Here is a 21846-nt window from a genome sequence, read left to right on the forward strand (position 1 = left end):
AGGATTTCACAGGGCTGGCAATGGCATCAACACCTTTCTTAACAAAAAACGGAATGAGTGACCATCTTCAGTACATGAAACCACAAAGAACCATGGTGCAACTGGAAGGGTCTTTGAATCAGCAGCCTTATTCTGTTTATGTTTCATAGACACTGACTGTGAAGATGATGGGCTCATTGTGAGAAAATCCCCCACGATTGTCAGCATCTACGATAGTGTGCTCCTTCCATTTGGGGGACCCTTCATAAGAAGGTGCACCTGCCTTAGGTGATTGTTCACATCTCAGGTCACACCTCCCAAACACCTGACTGAGCGACCAATCAGCAATTTGGGAATGTAGCAGCTAAGGCAATCACTCCTCCCTGGGCCTGGCCTGTAATAGGGGGTATGTGCGAACCCTACCTGTCGACCCGGAGCTCGGAATTGCGCATTACCAAGTCATTTGTTACATGTCACAATGCATGGGCCAGCCATCAGGAGTGCACAGGGAAGAAGAAGAAGAAGAAGAAGAAAAGAAGAAGAAGAAGAAGAAGAAGAAGAAGAAACTCAAGTGCCAAAGTGCTGGAACAAGAGGAAACAAAGAAATGAAAAGGGAATGAAAAACAGTGGTGAGACTGTTCTTATCTCAGGGAATGCGGAACATTCCCAGTAACACCCCAGATGTGTTCCCCAAGGGAGGGGAAAAAGATTAGCAAGAGGATAGACATGCAGCATGGAAGGGAAAAGATGCTGCAAAGGCTGTGCCCCTGTGGTAGCCAAGCACGAACCCGCCGAAGAGTGGCGAAACCCCTGGGAGGACTATATGTGGTTGATGAAATCCTGTTCCTATGGCAGACAACACTGTGTGCAATTCCCAATTGGCAGGCAGTGTGTGTGCTGTGTCTCGAATGTTGAACATCCTGTGGTCCACTATATGGAAGGTGCTTCGAACCATTCTCAAATGACTTCTGTACAAGATCCATATCATGCAGCAGCTTGCATCACAGGAGCAGAACAATGTGTTGACTTTGCTCTCCACTTTCTCGACATTAACGAGGGCTTGCCCTGTACCATCCTATGGACAGACGAAGCTCATTTTTAATCTAACAGGTGAGGTGAACACACAGAATTGCCGAGTGTAAGGATCTTCACCTCCAGTCGCTGTGCATGAAGTTCTTCTGTATGGCGAATATGTCACCGTATGGTGTGGCTTCATTGCTACGTTCATCATTGGCCCATTCTTTTTTGAACAGGATGGCACTCAAGGACCAAAGACGAGCAGAGTGACAGGTCAGTGTTACTATGATATGCTTTGCCAGCATGTCATACCTGCCCTACAGGACAGAGATGCATTGAACTCAACACTTTTCATGCAAGATGGGGCCCCATCACACATCACTCATGTTGTTCACCTGCTTCTCCAAAACACATCTGGAAATGATCAAATTATCGACCGAATGTTTCCAAATGCTCGGATGTCACAATCACTTTATCTCTCATTCTGTGATTTCTGGTTGTGGGGCTACCTGAAGGACAGAGTTTACCACAGGAACATTCACACATATGCTAATCTGAAGCGTAGTATATCAGGAGAGGTAGCGAGCGTACCTACAGACATGTTTCGTTCTGCTGTGCATAATGCAATCCTGTGCTTTCAGACTCTTCTGGACACTGATGGACGCCATATACAGCCTCCTTTGTACCAGTAATGGTACTGGAATTTAATGATATGATGTACCATAGCAGCACATCAAAAGTGTTTCAACTGAACTGATTCTGCATTATTTCTCTTCCCCATGTCCTTGACATTAATGCTACCAAGTTTGGTACTCATATGCTAATTAGTAGCCGTGTTATGTGTTCAGTGTGGAAAGTTTAATTATAGCCACCTGGTATTTTAATTGATTTTACACCATATATCACATATGCACAAATACTGTATAACAATAATAGGGTCCTTTTTCAATTTGAATTTATTGGCACAAAGAATACTGACTCCTACAAACATCTACTGAGCTGAAGTAGAGCACTTAAGCTCTCTATGAAGTCCACAGATACTGTAACAAATTTGCACAATTACTCATGTTCTGCACTTTTTGCTTAGTTCATATGAGTAAATCAATAAAAGATGCTATCATGCATGTTACTGGAAAATAAACACAAAGGTAATGAAAGTGATATAATATGCATTATAAATGTTTCAATTCAAGCAGTCTTCAAAATATGCATTTACTGCTCAAATTGCCACACATGCAACATGCATTTGCATGCAAATTTGGACTCTTAGTTATCATAGATCTGCCTCAGAAAGTGAATAAGTCTCACAGACAACTGACAATTTGAAATAAAATCAACTAAAGAAAAAGGGGCTTTCAAACATATGATTTGTATTTATAGAATGAATTAATGCTGGTGACCAAACTTCACATTTATTACAAAAAGAAATCAAATGATCCCATGAAGAAGTATAAATAATATTTGACTGAATATGAGAAAAATGATAACTGGTGGTTATATGAAGCAAAGTTCAAGCACTACCCTGTCAATATTTATAGAAGGAAAACTAATTGCTACCAAGACTACAGAATAGATGTATTGAACATATACCAGATTCATCGTGATCCATGGGCCACTTGCCGGGTCTAAAAAATTTCTTGCATTTAAATGATTCAGCGTATGGTTCACCTGTTACAAAATACAGCATTCATCAATGTAATTGTGCAACTATCTTTTACTCTTGTAAAAGAATGGAAATGAAGAGAATGAATTATGATAGCCATGTGAGTTTCAGAAATGAACACAACTGAGTGTGTTTATGTACTGGGTGATCAAAAAGTCAGTATAAATTTGAAAACTCAATAAACCACAGAATAATGTAGATAGAGAGGTAAAAATTGCCACACATGCTTGGAATGACATGGGGTTTTCTTAGGGAAAAACTGTTTATCACTATGCCAAATCTTATTTGCCTTTGCCCAGTGATAGCAATATATTCATGACAACCAAATCCAAACATTCTGGTGGTACAGGATGTACCACATGGACCAAACGCATAATGCACTTTAGGTTATGATAAAATATTTTAATTGTTTTCTGGCCTTCATCACATACACGGCGATATTGTATATCGATAACAGGATCCTTTTTCAATTTGAATTTATTGGCACAAAGTACATTGACTTCTATCAACATTTACCAAGCTGAAGTAGAGCTAGTCAGCTCACTATCAAGTTTACAGACCAAAACATTCACAAAATTACTCATGTTTCGTACTTTTGGTGTAAGTCATATGAACAAATCAATAAACGATGCTACCATACACATTGTCACAAAATATACACTAAAGCCTAAAAGTGATATATTATGCAGTATAAAAGTCTCAATTCATGCCATCTTTAAAATATGCATTAACCCCCCAAATGAGCACAACATTCCAATATTCATGAAACATTCATTTGCAAGGAAATCTGCACTCCAGTTATTGTGAATATACCCCGAAAAGAGAATAATGTGTACAGACTGGTGATAATTTGAAATAATAGATGATTTAGCATATGGATCACCTGTTAGACAATACAAAATTAGTCATTGTAATTATGCAGCTATCAGGAGAATGAAATATCATAGCCACGTGAATTGCAGAAATGAATATACCAGGTGAAATTTATGTTAATAAGGATTATAAAAGTCAAATCATCAAAATCATCATCAGCATCAACATCATCATCATCATCATCATCATCATCAACAACAACAACAACAGTTCTATTAAGTTATGTACTACCTAGTGCATTATCACAATTACAAATGAGTATTGGAGTAGCTAATACTGTTGCAACTTTCCTGAAGAGAAAATAGTGTAAATGGTTTGGAGATTATAAATGTTTTGTTACTCAGAAGCCACACTGTGTTTGTTTACTCCCTATGTGTTGACCAATACTGTATCCAACCATTTAATTCTACAGTGCCATGTTCTCCACAAGCATATTGGAGGAAACATTAACAGGTGAGTAAGCCTTCTTGATACCAACTTCTAGCGGTGGAGCATATCTCACACTTGAAGTACTGATGGCTTTCACCTTTAAATGTTTTTCAGCTACATTCTAAATTGTACTGGCTCTCTTCTTCTGATTCAAGTTCTGTCTTGTATGACCTTTGAAACAAGTGTAGCATATGAAACTGAAAACTGAAACCGTATATGTATGGGCATACTACCTTATGTGCAGCTGTTGCCACTCATACATACACAGGTGTAGCAGTGAAATGGTTAAATGCTAGGTTTGCCTTCAATTACATACATAAAAAAAATTAACAATTAGGACCAATGAACACAGTTAAAAAATTTTGCTTTCAGTATCTATTTTTCACTCTCAAGAGGAGTGTGCACAGTTTTGAAACTTCCTAGTTGATTAAAATGTGTGGCAGACTTTGTCTGAAAGCTAGCACAGTTATCAATCTTCTTAATGTATCTATCAATGACTCAGCACCTGAACTATTTACTGAGATACCACCTTTACTCATTAGGTTAATTATAATGTTATTAATAGAGCCCAGATTTCCGTTAACTATCAAGTTATAAGACATGCATGAATTCATGCAGTATCATATCATTAAACATGAACAATAAGGTCAGTTCTATATTTATTTCTACTTTTTTCTAAAACAGTACACAATAACCAATTTCTCCAAATTTTCCTCACACTCATGCATTTACCAGAAAGAACATTTTAGTACACAGAAAATGAACTTTCTATGTCACAAGTAGTATCAGGTGCATACATAAATGAAGAAATGTTTTACATTTTTGCCACAAAATATTTTTTGACAGCTTCATAAACCCAAAACTAGAATTTTATCTAATAAATCTGTTATCTTACAAGCCGCAACACCCACTTCTCCACAGGATTTTTAACCTCTTCAATAACTGTCCGAGATGCCACCTGTGGCTTGCAACTTTGTTACTGTCAAAGGCAAATGCATAAAATTTCATTTGACATAAATCTGGTCTTGCTTCAAATCAGTTTACTTGAATATCGCTTTCCCATCTTTAATGCAAGCTGCATTACTGACTTCAAAAATATACAGAACAAAAATGAAGGAAAAAACATAGGCTGCAACTTAAGGCTTTTCAACAGAAGAAAGTAAGGCGTTATCAACTTCAATATATCTGTAGGAATCATGGTATCTTACTGATAACTTAATCAAAATTACCACATTGAAAGATAGCAGCATTTATCCAGGTACCCCACCTGGTTAAAATAGATTTCAGGGGCCAAGATAAATCTAGCAGCATATCTCTAAATCCAGCAACATGGACATGTGTCTTTAACAATACCTTCAAATGGACAAAAGACAGCTTATGACTTAATAATGTCAGCAGTTTCCAATTTTTGTGTTTTGGACATCTTTTTACCTTATTTGTATCTGCGTATTCACACTATCAAATTTCAGACTACCATTTCAGCTACATGATGTAGTGCATGGACCAACATGTAATGCACTTTAGGTTAGGATAAAACATTTTAATTGTTTTCCTGGGCTTCATTACATACAAGGCTGCATCGTATTACAAAAATAGGATTTTTTCAATCTACATTTATTGGCATGAAGTATATTGACTTCTACCATCATCTACTGAGCTGAAGTAGTGTACTTAAGCTCACTATAACTAACAGACTGTAATACATTTGCATGAGTACTCAAGTTCTGCACTTTTGACATACTTCATATGAATAAAACAATCAAAGATGCTATCATGCATGATACTGCCAAATATACACATAGGTCACAAAAGCGATATAACACACATTATAAATGTCTCAATTCATGCAATCTTCAAAATATTCATTTACTCCCCCCCCCCCCCCCCCCAAATCACCAGACATGCAAAAACTCATGGAACATGCACTTGCATGCAAATCCAGACTCTTGTTATTATATACGAGGGTTGGAACTTAAATAGTGGCAACTATTTATTCACAACCGATACAAAGGAGTTACATGTTTGCACCTGTTACTATCCTTCATAGTAGTCACCAGCATTGTGTAGAACCCATTGCCAGTTATGTGGAAGGTGTAGTATACTGTTAGCAGAGCCTAATCTGTTGATGGTATGAATGGAGCAGTGTAAAGTTATGGTGATTCTCGTGTACAACTGTGATGGTGTTATCCTAAAACATTACATTCCTCCATGTCAGACCATCAATGCACAGTATTACTGTTCATTTTTGGAGCATCACCTTCGACCAGCTTTGCAAAAGAAGTGGCAACACTTTCTGTGCAACCCACCCATCATTTTGCACGACAATGTGTGGGTACATACAGCGCAAGCTGAGGCTGCTCTGTTCATTCGATGGGACTGGGAAGTACTGTACCATCCACCGTACTCCCCAGACTTAAGTCCTTGTGACCTTGACTTGATTCTGAAGATGAAGGAACCACTTTGTGGCATTTACTTCAGAACTGTTCTAGAGATTCAACACGCAGTAGACAGCTCCATTCGCACCATCAACAGAACAGGCTCTGCTAATGGTATACTATGCCTTCCACATCGCTGGCAATGGGTTCTACACAATGCTGGTGACTGCTTTGAAGGACAGTAACAGGTGCAAACATGTAACTCTTTTGTATCGGTTGTGAATAAATAGTTGCCACTTTTTAGGTTATACATTCATTTCTTCCTAACATTTACATTATGAAAACATTCAAAAAATACCACTCAGATATATAAATAATATTTGACTGAATCTGAGAAAAATGTTAGCTGAAGGCTATACAAAGCAAAGTTCATAGCATTACTCTGTCAATGCTTACAGACATCACATAAGCCAAAAACTAATTGTAACCACGACTACAGCATAGGTGTAGTGAATATATACCTGATTCATCGTGATCCATGGGCCACCAGCTGGATTTGAAAAATTTCTTCTGTTTATATGGTTCATCATACGGTTCATCTGTTAGAAAATACATCTCTGGTCAATGTAACTATGCAACTATCAGAAACATTCTTTAACTTTTGCAAACAAAGGAAATGGAAAGAATGAAATATCATAGTCATGTGATTGACAGCATTGAACACCACATGGTGCAATTTGCTTAAATTAGGATTACGAACACCAAGTCTTGCCAGTCATCATCATAACAACAACAACAACTTATACTACTACTACTACTACTACTACTACAGTTCTATTCAGTTAAGTAGTACCAAAGGCATTGTCACTATTACAAACACGCATTGTAGTAGCTAACACTGTTTGTGGCTTCTCTGAAGATAAGAAAGTGCACAAGTTGCTACTTATAAACCTCTCTTTGTCCATTTTCTCCTTATGTTTTGAAAAATATTACAACCAACAATTTCATTCTACAGCGCCATGTTCTCCACATGCACACTGGGGGAATCATCAACAGGTGATTAAGCCATCTTGACAGCAAATTCTAGCAGTGGAGCATGTCTGATGCTAGAGATACTGATTTCTTTCTCCTCTGAATGTTTCTCAGTGACATTCAACCATTGTATGGTCTCTCTACCTCTGAATGATTTTCTGTCTTGTATGACCTTGAAGGGAACTATGCCATCCATTTCAAGGGTACAGAACAAAGTTTCATATTCTGGTACAAAAGTCTATAAAAGGTTGTCAGTGGATATGCGGCAATAAATTGAACATTCCCAATTATTTAAGACCAAAGTAAAAGAATGCCGCATTAATCACTAATCCTACAACTTATCAGAATACTCAGACTCAAGAAGGTAATTCTGCAAAACTCAAATAATTGTATTAGACAGATCTTGACTTTGCCAGTATATAGACTGACAATGGTCTGTGTAATGTTATACAAACGCTTTGACTGAAGTATTACATGGTAACAAGCCCTTAGTAGTATGGGGGGAGCTGCAGTGGCCTTTTCTGAAGTATCTGTTTTCCCTCTAACATACACATAGGAACTAATGTAGAAGTAATTACCATAATTATCAGTTTCAGTAGATTATGGCTAGTCATAGTTTGTTGTTAGCATATAAAGTATCCCCCTGGGAGCCACCAGTAAGAAGAAAGATATGTACTGCAAGCTGCTGCCTCTCCTGGCCACTGGCAGCACAATCGCAGATATGCAGGGTAAACTGTGTAGCAAACAAACTGTATCAAACCATATTTGTTGTCAACCACATCTCTGATAGCTGCCACAGTAATACATGGCACAAGTCTTGCCAATGGAAGTGCAAGAGGTACCGCAATTAGTGCTCCGGGGCATAGTGATAATAAAACTTAATTCCTCCTAACAGGCCATGAAGGCCCAATGGTACCAACCGACCGTCATGTCACCCTCAGCACACACATGTCACTGTATGTGGATATGGAGGGGCATGTACTCAGCACGCTACTTTCCGGCCGCATGTTAGTTTATGAGACCAGGCATAGCGCCGATAGTGATTGAAAGTTCCTGAATCAGGAATCTTCACGTCATGTCGTGTCTGTGTTTGCCACACTGGCTGCTGACGTCTTTGACTTGAGCCATGTTCCGAGTTCTCCATACTATCCACTGAAGCGTTCACTCTTCATCGCACTGAGCCATTGCTGCATGTCTCATCTGAATTCCTCATACTGTGCCCATACTTTGTATCAGCATATTAACACTGTGAAGTTTTATACTATAATTTCAGATACACAATGTAAAGCAAGGGCAAAACACCCTTTGGGTAGGATAAAATATTTTAATTGCTTTCCCAGTCCTCAACACGTATGCGGCAACATCGTATAACACCAATAGGATATTTTTTCAATTTAAATTTATTGCCACAAAGTATATTGACTTCTACCAAAATCTACCGAGGTGAGGTAGGGCTCTTGAGCTAACTATCAAGTTCACAGACTGAACAAATTTGCAAAATTACTTGTGTTCCGCACTTTTCGCATAATTCACATAAACATATCAATAAATGATGCTATCACACATATTATTGCAAAATATACACTAAAGCCACAAAATCAGTATAATATGCCTTTTCATACCATCTTAAAATATGCATTTACCTCCCAATTGGACACAACATGCAAATATCCATGCAACATTCATTTGCATGGTAATTTGCACATTAGTTATTACATATCTACCCCAGAATGTGAGTAACATTCACAGACTGGAGATAATTTGAAATGAAATCATCTAAATAACAATGGACTTTCACACATATGCTTTGTAGCTATAGAATTAATTAATGCTGGCTCCCAACCATCACACTCATTTCTTCCTACCATTTCCATTATGAAAAAAAATCAAATGATCACACTAAGAAGGATTTGTCTCAATTTGCCATACGAAGCAAGATTTACATAATTACCCCATCAATAGTTAAAGAAATCACATAACTGAAAAACTAATTGCAACCATGTTTACAGCATAGGTGTAGGGAATAAATACCTGATACATCGTGGTCTGTGGGCCACCTGCTGGGTTTAAAAAATTTCTTCTGTTTAGATGATTCAGGATATGGTTCACCTGTTAGAAAATACAACATTAGTCAATGTAACTATGCAACTATCAAAAATGTTCTTTTCCCTTTGCGAACAAAGGACATGAATAAAATGAAGTATCATAGCCATGTGAATAGCAGAAATGTACATCACCTTGTGAAATTTATGTAAAGAAGGATTATAAATGGCAAATCATCATCATCATAATCAGCACCCACCACCACAATCATAAAAGAGAAAAAACAACAACAGTTCTATTCTGTTATGTACTACCATGTGCATCATCACAATTACAAATATGCATCAGAGTAGGAACACTGTTTGTGGCTTTCCTTAAGATAGAATAGTGTAAAAGTTCAATGGGTTATAGAAGTTTTGTTACTCAAAAGCCTCCCTGTGTTTATTTCCTCCCTATGTTTTGACAAATACTAGAATCAACCAATTAATTCTACAGTGCTACACTCTCCACTTGCATGCTGGGGGAATCATCAATAGGTGAGTAAGCCTTCTTTACACAAACTTCTAGCTGTGAAGCACCTCTCACACTTAAGGTACTGAAGCCTTTCAACTTTGAATGTTTTTCAGCTGCATCCAAAATTCTAGTCTCTCTCTCTCTCTCCCTCTGATTCATTTTCTGACTTGTATGATCTTGAAGGAGACTTCAGAACAATGTTTCATGTTTGATGAAAAAGTCTATAAACATTATCAGTGGTTATTGGGCAAGTAATTAAACATTCCCAGTTATTTAAGAACAAAGTAAAAGAGTGCCACATTAATGACTAATCCTACAACTTATCAGAATACTCAGACTCACGAATGTAATGCCACATAACTCAAATAATTGTATCAGACAGATCTTGACTTTGCCAGATTATATGCAGCTGACAAATGGTCTGTGTAAAATTATACAAATGCTTTGACTGAATTATTACATAGTAACAAGTCCTTAGTAGTATGGAGGAAGTAGTTTACGGGACTGGCCATAGGGCTGATAGTGACTGGAAGTTGCTCTATAAAGGTTCTCATTGTCCAGTTCTGTCATACACACAGACTTGTGTATGAGTCTTCACTCCATGTTCCGTCAGTGTTCACCACACTGGCTGCTGACATATATGCCCTGAGCCATGTCCCAAGTTCTATATATTGTACAGTGATTTCTTTACTCTGCATCGTGATGAGGCATTGCTCCATGTCTAATCCGAGTTCTCCATACTGTGCCCACTATCACCCACAACTGCATCCCATCTGTGTACAACGCACTATCACTTACTCCTCTGCTGGCTGCGTTATTGTGTCATGTGGGGGAGCTATGTCTATCCGCAACACGCTATGAGCTTCGCCTCAATGGGACATCCCTCCTGGACCATCTTCAAGCTTTATTGCTGTCCACCAATACCGCCACATCAACATCACCATCATATGAAGTCCCCCAGTGCAATGTCAGTGAACTGGTACAAGTTAATGTGTATTCAAGTCCAAATGACTGTTTTGTTTTATTCAGTTTGAGTACAAATAAAGTTCATTTATTTCTTGCTGACTTGGACACATTACTTGGTTTGTAGTCACCAGTGGTTGCTTTTGCCTGTTTATGTATAACTAGACCCATTTCCCATCCCTGATGTATCTCCTTCAAGTTGGGATTTACAGAATATGATTTGTGAATGAATGAATGAATGAATGAATGCATGAACTGTCACTCATGCATCGTCGGAACTTTAAAGACGACATGCCAGCTGTTGGCTGACTGCTCAAGGCAGGTGGAGGGAGATTTGAAATTCATTTGACATTAAATACTGATGACTGCTTTTATTAAAACCTGGATTATACAAAGTAAATTGAAGCACTTTGTATGAAAGAAATTAGTATGTCTGCTGTCTTTATGATCTCTATCATGTCCTGAAGCAACCTTTCAGTTATACTTGAAAGCATATGAAAGATCCAGCAACTGAAGAAGCCAGCAAAAAGGTAGCAAAAGTATTTTGGATCAAGAGCTTCAGAGAATCCAAGATACAGAATGTATGGCTTGCAACTGGATGCAGTTAATGCCAAAAAGAAAGATAGCAGTAAAAATCAGTTATTAGAGGTTACAACAGCTTGACTCAATCAGGAACTGGTGAAGACATAACCTTGCATAGAACAAATGAGTGGTGTTTCTTCTCAGCAAACATCAAAAGAAAACAATATTGTGATGGTATGCAAGACTATTTGTGAAATGCACTTTCACAGATAGCATACGAGCACACTGGCTCAAATGAAGAACTGTACCAATTTCCTGGTGGTACACAGGCTGATGTAGTGAAATACAAATAGAAATAATATTTTTTGGAGTTTAGTCTTTTTATAATTTATGATATGTTTAGAGAATCTGTGATTGACCTCTTACGCTGATGGTGCAAGTATGAAAGCCAAAACCATTCAGTAATTAGACATAATTATAGTGAAAGTAGTTCCCAGTCATTTCTGCTGGATCCTGGAGGAGGGGGGGCGGGGCGGGGGGAATAATATATATATATTTATCACTATGCCCAATCTTATTTGCCTTTGTCCAGTGATAGCAATATATTCATCACAACCAAATCCAAAGATTCTGGTAGCATGGTCAGTTAAATCTATACTTTTCAACTATTCACCATGGAATTAACTGTTGAGTTCTTGCTTTTTACACCAATTTCTTTGTTTAAAACTTGAGGTTGCATTAACCCTTTCACTGTGGTGTGGAGAAAGTGGTGCCAGAAACAGACTTTCTCAGGGTCAAATTTTTTCTTTTTTCCTTTTCTATCTTTAAATCGTTAATAAGCAATTAAACACATGGCCATATGAATATAGCTCACATATTTATTTTTAAAGTTTGACCAAAATAATTACTTATAATTTCGTCTATGTACAGGTGCTTTTGGAAACAGTTAAAATATGCAAACTGACATTGCACTCTGAACATTGACTATGTTGCATCTTTCCTTCGTTTTGGAGCCAACTGGTTTATTGAAACACATGCAGCAATATCTTTGATGCTTTTATTTTCCTCTGGGTATAGGTGGAACAAATTAATATGAAATGTCATATTAGCACTCATGACCAGAATGAAAAAGTATTGGGGTCTCATTATCACTTATATCTCTGCATACATTATTGAAACTATGACCTTCATGTTCACTTTTCAGTGAGCTACATAACTTGATTAATGTGGAAACTTCTCTTTCATTATGGCCAACATAAGACAGATGCCATTCTGGACAACTGAAAGAGATGAACAACAATGAATAACACAGTAGTACAAAGCAGTTCTTTGGCTTGGATTGATGTAAGCAGACCTGTTTACCTTCAACTATAAATGTATAAAATGTAACACAATTTCTAAATTTTACTTTCAGACTCTACGTATTTACCTGATTATAAGACAAGGTTTTTTCTGTAATTCTTAATTCAAAAAAATATGCAGTCATCTTACATTCAGAGATTAAACTATTTCTGCTGAGGCCAACATTTTTACATCATTGAATAGATTTATATGGGACTCATCTTACATTTACAGATAAAGCTTTGGCTATTGAGGTTTTGTAAAAATTTATTTTGAGCAGTCTCAAAGGGTGGGGCATATCAGACAATACTTGCATTTGAGTAGACTCAAAATTTCCCTATACGCTGTTGTGCTTGATGCAGTATCGACCTAGCTTGAAGAATCATGTGATGTTTGAAGCGCAGTGCTGGTGCAAGGGATAGGCGAGGAACTATGAACTAGCCACTACAACAATCTAATGTTCTGCATAAAAACTGGCAATTTTGTGAAACACAGGAGGAAACAACATTAAATTCAATCAACTTACAAACTTTTGTTGTATTTGAACAGATGTGTAATAAAAGTTCTCATACATGTATGGATACCGCGCACACACACATTAATGCTGTTTTTTAAGAAAAGGTAACATTCAAAGGCAAAAATCTTATCCCTCAAAAACTGTTACTTGATCCTGAACCTGAGTTGATATTTTGTTTAGCTATGAGAAAGTTACCAAGAGGTTGCAAAATGAGAAATTCGGTCTCTGTACACATATTAGAATATAGTAGAAAATCATCATCAGCTTTTTGATCAGGTTATGAACAAGATTATGACATTCAGATGAAACAAGAAGGAAAATTAACTCACAATGAAATGTTTAACAAATGAAATAAATCATATTAAACAGTCGGTAACTGTTATCGTGAGAACAAATTACAGCAAAAAGACCCACTGTGGAGATAGTAAGAACAGACACCACTAGATTGCAGGATGAGTGAAAATTCTACAATTGGACTGACTAGTGATTACAGTCTTTTATTTGTGTATTAGTTGCTACTTTTCATATGATCTGCATCCTACAAGATATTTCCATCAAATGTTTATCTGTTGCTCAAGTACAGCAATACGGAAAGTTGGAGGATGAGCAGAACACAGCGCACCTGAGGACTATGATGAGTGTGTAGAGAGGAGTGTTGAGGAGACAGATATTGTGCCATGCAAACATCTACTACTTTTATAAACTGCAGCTTGCCTGAATCCATTTGCACTCGCAATTGAATTGACTTTAAAACTGAAGTAATACTCAACGATAACATACATTTTTGCAGGAGATAAAAAGTCTCAATGAGGACCAGTGACACACTTATGTGTTTCATGCAGCAGTGTTGTCAATGCTCACCATGAAGTGTGACAGGAATGATTGGGGGGGGGTGTCAGCTGCCGGTTCTACACAGTCAATCAGAGAGTGGTGGGCAGATGATATGTTTGGAAGCAAGTGTCATTGTAACATTTTCATGTCAGGATAGAAACAAAATGCTATGTGTGTTCAGGGAAAAAAAGAACAGCTGTGTTCTAGAATCCCACTGTAACCACCACCTGAGATATCAGAACATATTTGGAAGAAACAGCCAAATATTTGTAACAGTGGAGATATAAGATTCACAGCTGTCCTGTTAGGATGATGACAATTTTTATTATTATTATTATTTTTTTTTTTTTTTCTTTCCTTTCTCAGACGTTATGTCTGGTTAAAAATGGAAAGGGACGCGGACCTTGATCAAGCAAGATTTCCTTTTAACTGTATGGTATATATATGTTTGGATGTAGCTGTATTGCGTTGATGTACTGGTGGATATTTTGCGGTATGACTCCTGTAGTTGATAGTATAATTGGTATAATGTCAACTTTATCCTGATGCCACATGTCCAGGACTTCCTCAGCCAGTTGGATGTATTTTTCAATTTTTTCTCCTGTTATCTTCTGTATATTTGTTGTATTGGGTATGGATATTTCGATTAGTTGTGTTAATTTCTTCTTCTTATTGGTGCGTATGATGTCAGGTTTGTTATGTGGTGTTGTTTTATCTGTTATAATGGTTCTGTTCCAGTATAATTTGTATTCATCATTCTCCAGTACATTTTGTGGTGCATACTTGTATGTGGGGGCTAGTAGAAATCCTTGGGTAACAGAAGAAATATTGAATTTAATTGATGAAAGGAGAAAATATAAAAATGCAGTAAATGAAGCAGGCAAAAAGGAATACAAACGTCTCAAAAATGAGATCGACAGGAAGTGCAAAATGGCTAAGCAGGGATGGCTAGAGGACAAATGTAAGGTTGTAGAGGCTTTTCTTACTAGGGGTAAGATAGATACTGCCTACAGGAAAATTAAAGAGACCTTTGGAGAGAAGAGAACCACTTGTATGAATATCAAGAGCTCAGATGGCAACCCAGTTTTAAGCAAAGAAGGGAAGGCAGAAAGGTGGAAGGAGTATATAGAGGGTTTATACAAGGGCGATGTACTTGAGGACAATATTATGGAAATCGAAGAGGATGTAGATGAAGATGAAATGGGAGATAAGATACTGCGTGAAGAGTTTGACAGAGCACTGAAAGACCTGAGTCGAAACAAGGCCCCCGGAGTAGACAACATTCCATTGGAACTACTGGCGGCCTTGGGAGAGCCAGTCCTGACAAAACTCTACCATCTGGTGAGCAAGATGTATGAAACAGGCGAAATACCCTCAGACTTCAAGAAGAATATAATAATTCCAATCCCAAAGAAAGCAGGTGTTGACAGATGTGAGAATTACCGATCAATCAGTTTAATAAGCCACAGCTGCAAAATACTAACACGAATTCTTTACAGACGAATGGAAAAACTAGTAGAAGCCGACCTCGGGGAAGATCAGTTTGGATTCCGTAGAAATACTGGAACACGTGAAGCAATGCTGACCTTACGACTTATCTTAGAAGAAAGATTAAGGAAAGGCAAACCTACATTTCTAGCATTTGTAGACTTAGAGAAAGCTTTTGACAATGTTGACTGGAATACTCTCTTTCAAATTCTAAAGGTGGCAGGGGTAAAATACAGGGAGCGAAAGGCTATTTACAATTTGTACAGAAACCAGATGGCAGTTATAAGAGTCGAGGGACATGAAAGGGAAGCAGTGGTTGGGAAGGGAGTAAGACAGGGTTGTAGCCTCTCCCCGATGTTATTCAATCTGTATATTGAGCAAGCAGTAAAGGAAACAAAAGAAAAATTCGGAGTAGGTATTAAAATCCATGGAGAAGAAATAAAAACTTTGAGGTTCGCCGATGACATTGTAATTCTGTCAGAGACAGCAAAGGACTTGGAAGAGCAGTTGAACGGAATGGATGGTGTCTTGAAGGGAGGATATAAGATGAACATCAACAAAAGCAAAACGAGGATAATGGAATGTATTCCAATTAAGTCGGGTGATGTTGAGGGTATTAGATTAGGAAATGAGACACTTAAAGTAGTAAAGGAGTTTTGCTATTTGGGGAGCAAAATAACTGATGATGGTCGAAGTAGAGAGGATATAAAATGTAGACTGGCAATGGCAAGGAAAGCGTTTCTGAAGAAGAGAAATTTGTTAACATCGAGTATAGATTTAAGTGTCAGGAAGTCATTTCTGAAAGTATTTGTATGGAGTGTAGCCATGTATGGAAGTGAAACATGGACGGTAAATAGTTTGGACAAGAAGAGAATAGAAGCTTTCGAAATGTGGTGCTACAGAAGAATGCTGAAGATTAGATGGGTAGATCACATAACTAATGAGGAGGTACTGAATAGGATTGGGGAGAAGAGGAGTTTGTGGCACAACTTGCCCAGAAGAAGGGATCGGTTGGTAGGACATGTTCTGAGGCATCAAGGGATCACCAATTTAGTATTGGAGGGCAGCGTGGAGGGTAAAAATCGTAGGTGGAGACCAAGAGATGAATACACTAAGCAGATTCAGAAGGATGTAGGTTGCAGTAGGTACTGGGAGATGAAGAAGCTTGCACAGGATAGAGTAGCATGGAGAGCTGCATCAAACCAGTCTCAGGACTGAAGACCACAACAACAACAACAACAACAACTTGTATGTGGGAAGTGTTGTTTTATTGGTTTATGTTGTATGGTAAATTGTTGATGTATTATTTTTGCTACATTGTCATGTCTTCTGGTGTATTCTGTATTTGCTAGTATTGTACATCCGCTTGTGACGTGATGTACTGTTTCTATTTGTTGTTTGCAAAGTCTGCATTTATCTGTTGTGGTATTGGGATCTTTAATAATATGCTTGCTGTAATATCTGGTGTTTATTGTTTGATCCTGTATTGCAATCATGAATCCTTCCATCTCACTGTATATATTGCCTTTTCTTAGGCATGTGTTGGATGCGTCTTGATCGATATGTGGCTGTGTTAGATGATACGTCTGCTTGCCATGTAGTGTTTTCTTTTTACAATTTACTTTCTTTGTATCTGTTGATCTTATGTGATCTAAAGGGTTGTAGAAGTGGTTATGAAATTGGAATGGTGTAGCTGATGTATTTATATGAGTGATTGCTTTGTGTATTTCGCTGGTTTCTGCTCGTTCTATAAAGAATTTTTTTAAATTGTCTTCCTGTCCATACTGTAGTTTTTTTATGTCGATAAATCCCCTACCTCCTTCCTTTCTGCTTAATGTGAATCTTTCTGTTGCTGAATGTATGTGATGTATTCTATATTTGTGGCATTGTGGTTGTGTAAGTGTATTGAGTGCTTCTAGGTCAGTGTTACTCCACTTCACTACTCCAAATGAGTAGGTAAATATTGGTATAGCATAAGTATTTATAGCCTTTGTCGTGTTTCTTGCTGTCAATTCTGTTTTCAGTATTTTTGTTCGTCTTTGTCTCTATTTTTCTTTTAGTTCTTCTTTAATATTTGTATTATCTATTCATATTTTTTGTCTGTATCCTAGATATTTATAGGCATCTGTTTTTTCCATCACTTCTATGCAGTCGCTGTGGTTATCCACTATGTAATCTTCTTGTTTAGTGTGTTTTCCCTTGACTATGCTATTTTTCTTGCATTTGTCTGTTCCAAAAGCCATATTTACACTCCTGGAAATTGAAATAAGAACACCGTGAATTCATTGTCCCAGGAAGGGGAAACTTTATTGACACATTCCTCGGGTCAGATACATCACATGATCACACTGACAGAACCACAGGCACATAGACACAGGCAACAGAGCATGCACAATGTCGGCACTAGTACAGTGTATATCCACCTTTCGCAGCAATGCAGGCTGCTATTCTCCCATGGAGACGATCGTACAGATGCTGGATGTAGTCCTGTGGAACGGCTTGCCATGCCATTTCCACCTGGCGCCTCAGTTGGACCAGCGTTCGTGCCGGACATGCAGACCGCGTGAGACGACGCTTCATCCAGTCCCAAACATGCTCAATGGGGGACAGATCCGGAGATCTTGCTGGCCAGGGTAGTTGACTTACACCTTCTAGAGCACGTTGGGTGGCACAGGATACATGCGGACGTGCATTGTCCTGTTGGAACAGCAAGTTCCCTTGCCGGTCTAGGAATGGTAGAACGATGGGTTTGATGACGGTTTGGATGTACCGTGCACTATTCAGTGTCCCCTCGACGATCACCAGTGGTGTACGGCCAGTGTAGGAGATCGCTCCCCACACCATGATGCCGGGTGTTGGCCCTGTGTGCCTCGGTCGTATGCAGTCCTGATTGTGGCGCTCACCTGCACGGCGCCAAACACGCATACGACCATCATTGGCACCAAGGCAGAAGCGACTCTCATCGCTGAAGACGACACGTCTCCATTCGTCCCTCCATTCACGCCTGTCGCGACACCACTGGAGGCGGGCTGCACGATGTTGGGGCGTGAGCGGAAGACGGCCTAACGGTGTGCGGGACCGTAGCCCAGCTTCATGGAGACGGTTGCGAATGGTCCTCACCGATACCCCAGGAGCAACAGTGTCCCTAATTTGCTGGGAAGTGGCGGTGCGGTCCCCTACGGCACTGCGTAGGATCCTACGGTCTTGGCGTGCATCCGTGCGTCGCTGCGGTCCGGTCCCAGGTCGACGGGCACGTACACCTTCCGCCGACCACTGGCGACAACATCGATATACTGTGGAGACCTCGCGCCCCACGTGTTGAGCAATTCGGCGGTACGTCCACCCGGCCTCCCGCATGCCCACTATACGCCCTCGCTCAAAGTCCGTCAACTGCACATACGGTTCACGTCCACGCTGTCGCGGCATGCTACCAGTGTTAAAGACTGCGATGGAGCTCCGTATGCCATGGCAAACTGGCTGACACTGACGGCGGCGGTGCACAAATGCTGCGCAGCTAGTGCCATTCGACGGCCAACACCGCGGTTCCTGGTGTTTCCGCTGTGCCGTGCGTGTGATCATTGCTTGTACAGCCCTCTCACAGTGTCTGGAGCAAGTATGGTGGGTCTGACACACCGGTGTCAATGTGTTCTTTTTTCCATTTCCAGCAGTGTATATCATTGCTGAATACTTCTGTTATCTTTCGTAATTGGTTGAGTTGTTGATTTGTTGCTGCCAGTAGTTTTAGATCATCCATGTATAGCAAAAGTGTGATTTTGTGTTGGTGTGTTCCACTAATATTATATCCATAATTCGTATTATTTAGCATGTTGGATAGTGGGTTCAGAGCAAGCCAGAACCAGAAGGGACTTAATGAGTCTCCTTGGTATATTCCACACTAAATCTGTATTGGCTGTGATGTAATATTATTTGAATTTATTTGGATATTAAGTGTGGTTTCCCAATTATTCATTACTATGTTTAGGAACTGTATCAATTTACAATTTGCTGTGTATATTTCCAATATTTGTAGTAACCATGAGTGGGGTATACTATCAAAAGCTTTTTGGTAATCAATGTATGCGTAGTGTATTATTATTATTATTATTATCATTATTATTATTATTATTATTATTTCTACATGTGTTATCAAAATATCAACAATAAATAAATGGTATAAATATAGAATATGTGTACTGTTAACTTTTTACACAGAATAAAAGAATAAAAGTCTGTAATCTTCGTTAGTTGCATGTGTTCAGGGTTGTCTTACACTAAGCTAAATACAATATTTTTCACTCTGCAGACAAGTGTGTGTAGTTTTGAAAGTGCCTAGCAGATTAAACCATGTGCCACACTTTGAGTGAAGGAAAGGAGGGTTCTCTGTCTTCTCTATGTGGCTATCAATGACACAGCACCCCAATTATTTAATGAGTTAATACCTTTACTTATTAAATTACTCATAATTCTATTACTAGACCCCAGATTTTCACACCCTACCAAACTGTGAAACATGCATGTAGCCACACAATATATATCATTAAACATGCACAATAAAGCATCAAAACAACAAAAATATGCAGTATTCACTTCTATATTTACTTCTTATTTCTTCTAAAACAGTAAACAGTAACCAATTTCTCCCACTTTTCCTTGCTTACCTCCATGCATTTACCAGACAGAACATTTTTGACACAGAAAATGACATTTCTATGTCACAAGAAGTGACAGATGCATATTTAGGTGAAATAATTCTGGAACAAGTCAGATCAAGCTGGTACTTTTTTACACTTTTGCTACAATTTTTTATTTTTGTCAACTTCATGAACTAAAAATCAGGATATGATCTGATAACTTTGTTATCTTAAAAATGGCAACAACCACTTCAACACAGGATGATTGCAAATATTTTCAACCCTTTCAATAAGTGTCCGGAATTCCGCCTGAGGTTTGCAACTTTGTTATTGCCAAAAGAAAATGCACAAAATTTGATTTGACGTAAATTTCCTCTTGCTTCAAATCTGTTTTCTTGAAAATCACTTTCGTGTCTTTAATGCAAACTGCATTAGTCACCTCAAAAGTCTACAGCCCAAAAATGAAGCAAGAACCTCCTACACTGGCCTAAACCTGATAACTTCTGACTGCAGGTGTGCTACTTATATACTGTAAATTTGAATATATTCTCTTTATTTTACCTAATTTCCTGTTCCTACATGTAACAGCAGCCCTGGATGTCCACTTACAAGTCCTGACCAATTGACCTGCTGTATGGTGTCATTGTAAGCCATATGTAACAACCTTCCCCCCCCCCCCCCCCCCACAACACCACCGCCCACCCTCCAAACCATGTACACATCTGCAGAGCACGGGTGAAAAACATACATTTGACGGAACTTATGTGGACAGGTAAGAAAATACAAAGTATAGGATTCCAGATAGACCAGCAAGAGAATGCAGAGTATAGTTACAAAAATTTCCTTTTGTTTATTTAATTTCTACATGTCATACCAAAATGTCAAGAATAAATAAATTGGATGAATACAGAAAAAGCATAATGTTAACTTTTTAGACATATCCCTTTCATGAATAGGAGTTTGTAAATTTGATTAGTCAGAGTGAGTTAAAAAACAAATTTTTCCCAAGAAACCACTTATAAAGGGGGATTCTCATCTTATATTCAGGGTTGTCTTATACACGAGTAAATACCGTATTTTTCACTCTGCATGGGACTATGTGTAGTACTGAAACTTCCCATCTGATTAAACAATGTGCCAGATTTCCTCTGAAAGCTAGCAGGCACCTCTTTTATTCTTTATGTATCTATCAGTGACTCAACACCTAAATTATTTGGTGAGTTAATATCTTTACTTATTAAATTACTCATAATGTTATTACTAGAGCCCAGATTTTCATGCACTATCAAATGGTAAAACATGCATACATTCATGCACTGTCATATCATGAAATACGCATAATAAGGCAGATAAAGAATTAAAATATGTGACAGAAAATGCTGTCTCTATATCACAAGAAGTGACAGATGCATACTTGGGTGAAGAAATTTTGGACAACGTCTGATCAAATTGATAGTTTTTGTTACTTATTTTGCTGCAAAATATTTTTTTGTCTTCTTTGTAAACTCAAAATCTGGACATGATCTGATAACTTTGTATCCTAAAAACAGCAACACCCACTTCTCCACAGGATGACTACAAAGATTTTTAACCTTTACAATAACTGAAACTTTCTGGCAGATTAAAACT

The 21846-nt window shown here is 38.3% G+C and overlaps 1 protein-coding gene across 1 annotated transcript in view; it reads right to left on the minus strand.

Moving 5' to 3' along the window:
* LOC126249022 (uncharacterized) overlaps positions 1-21846 on the minus strand; it is a 907745-nt gene that overhangs the window by 341648 nt on the left and 544251 nt on the right. Inside the window, exons 19-21 of the mRNA XM_049950624.1 lie at positions 9400-9477; positions 6858-6935; positions 2587-2664 (exon numbers count right to left, since the gene is read on the minus strand). Coding sequence (XP_049806581.1) covers positions 2587-2664; positions 6858-6935; positions 9400-9477 — 234 coding nt within the window. The remainder of the gene's footprint in view (positions 1-2586; positions 2665-6857; positions 6936-9399; positions 9478-21846) is intronic.

This window comes from Schistocerca nitens, chromosome 3, assembly GCF_023898315.1.
Source record: "Schistocerca nitens isolate TAMUIC-IGC-003100 chromosome 3, iqSchNite1.1, whole genome shotgun sequence".
Classification (NCBI taxonomy): domain Eukaryota; kingdom Metazoa; phylum Arthropoda; class Insecta; order Orthoptera; family Acrididae; genus Schistocerca; species Schistocerca nitens.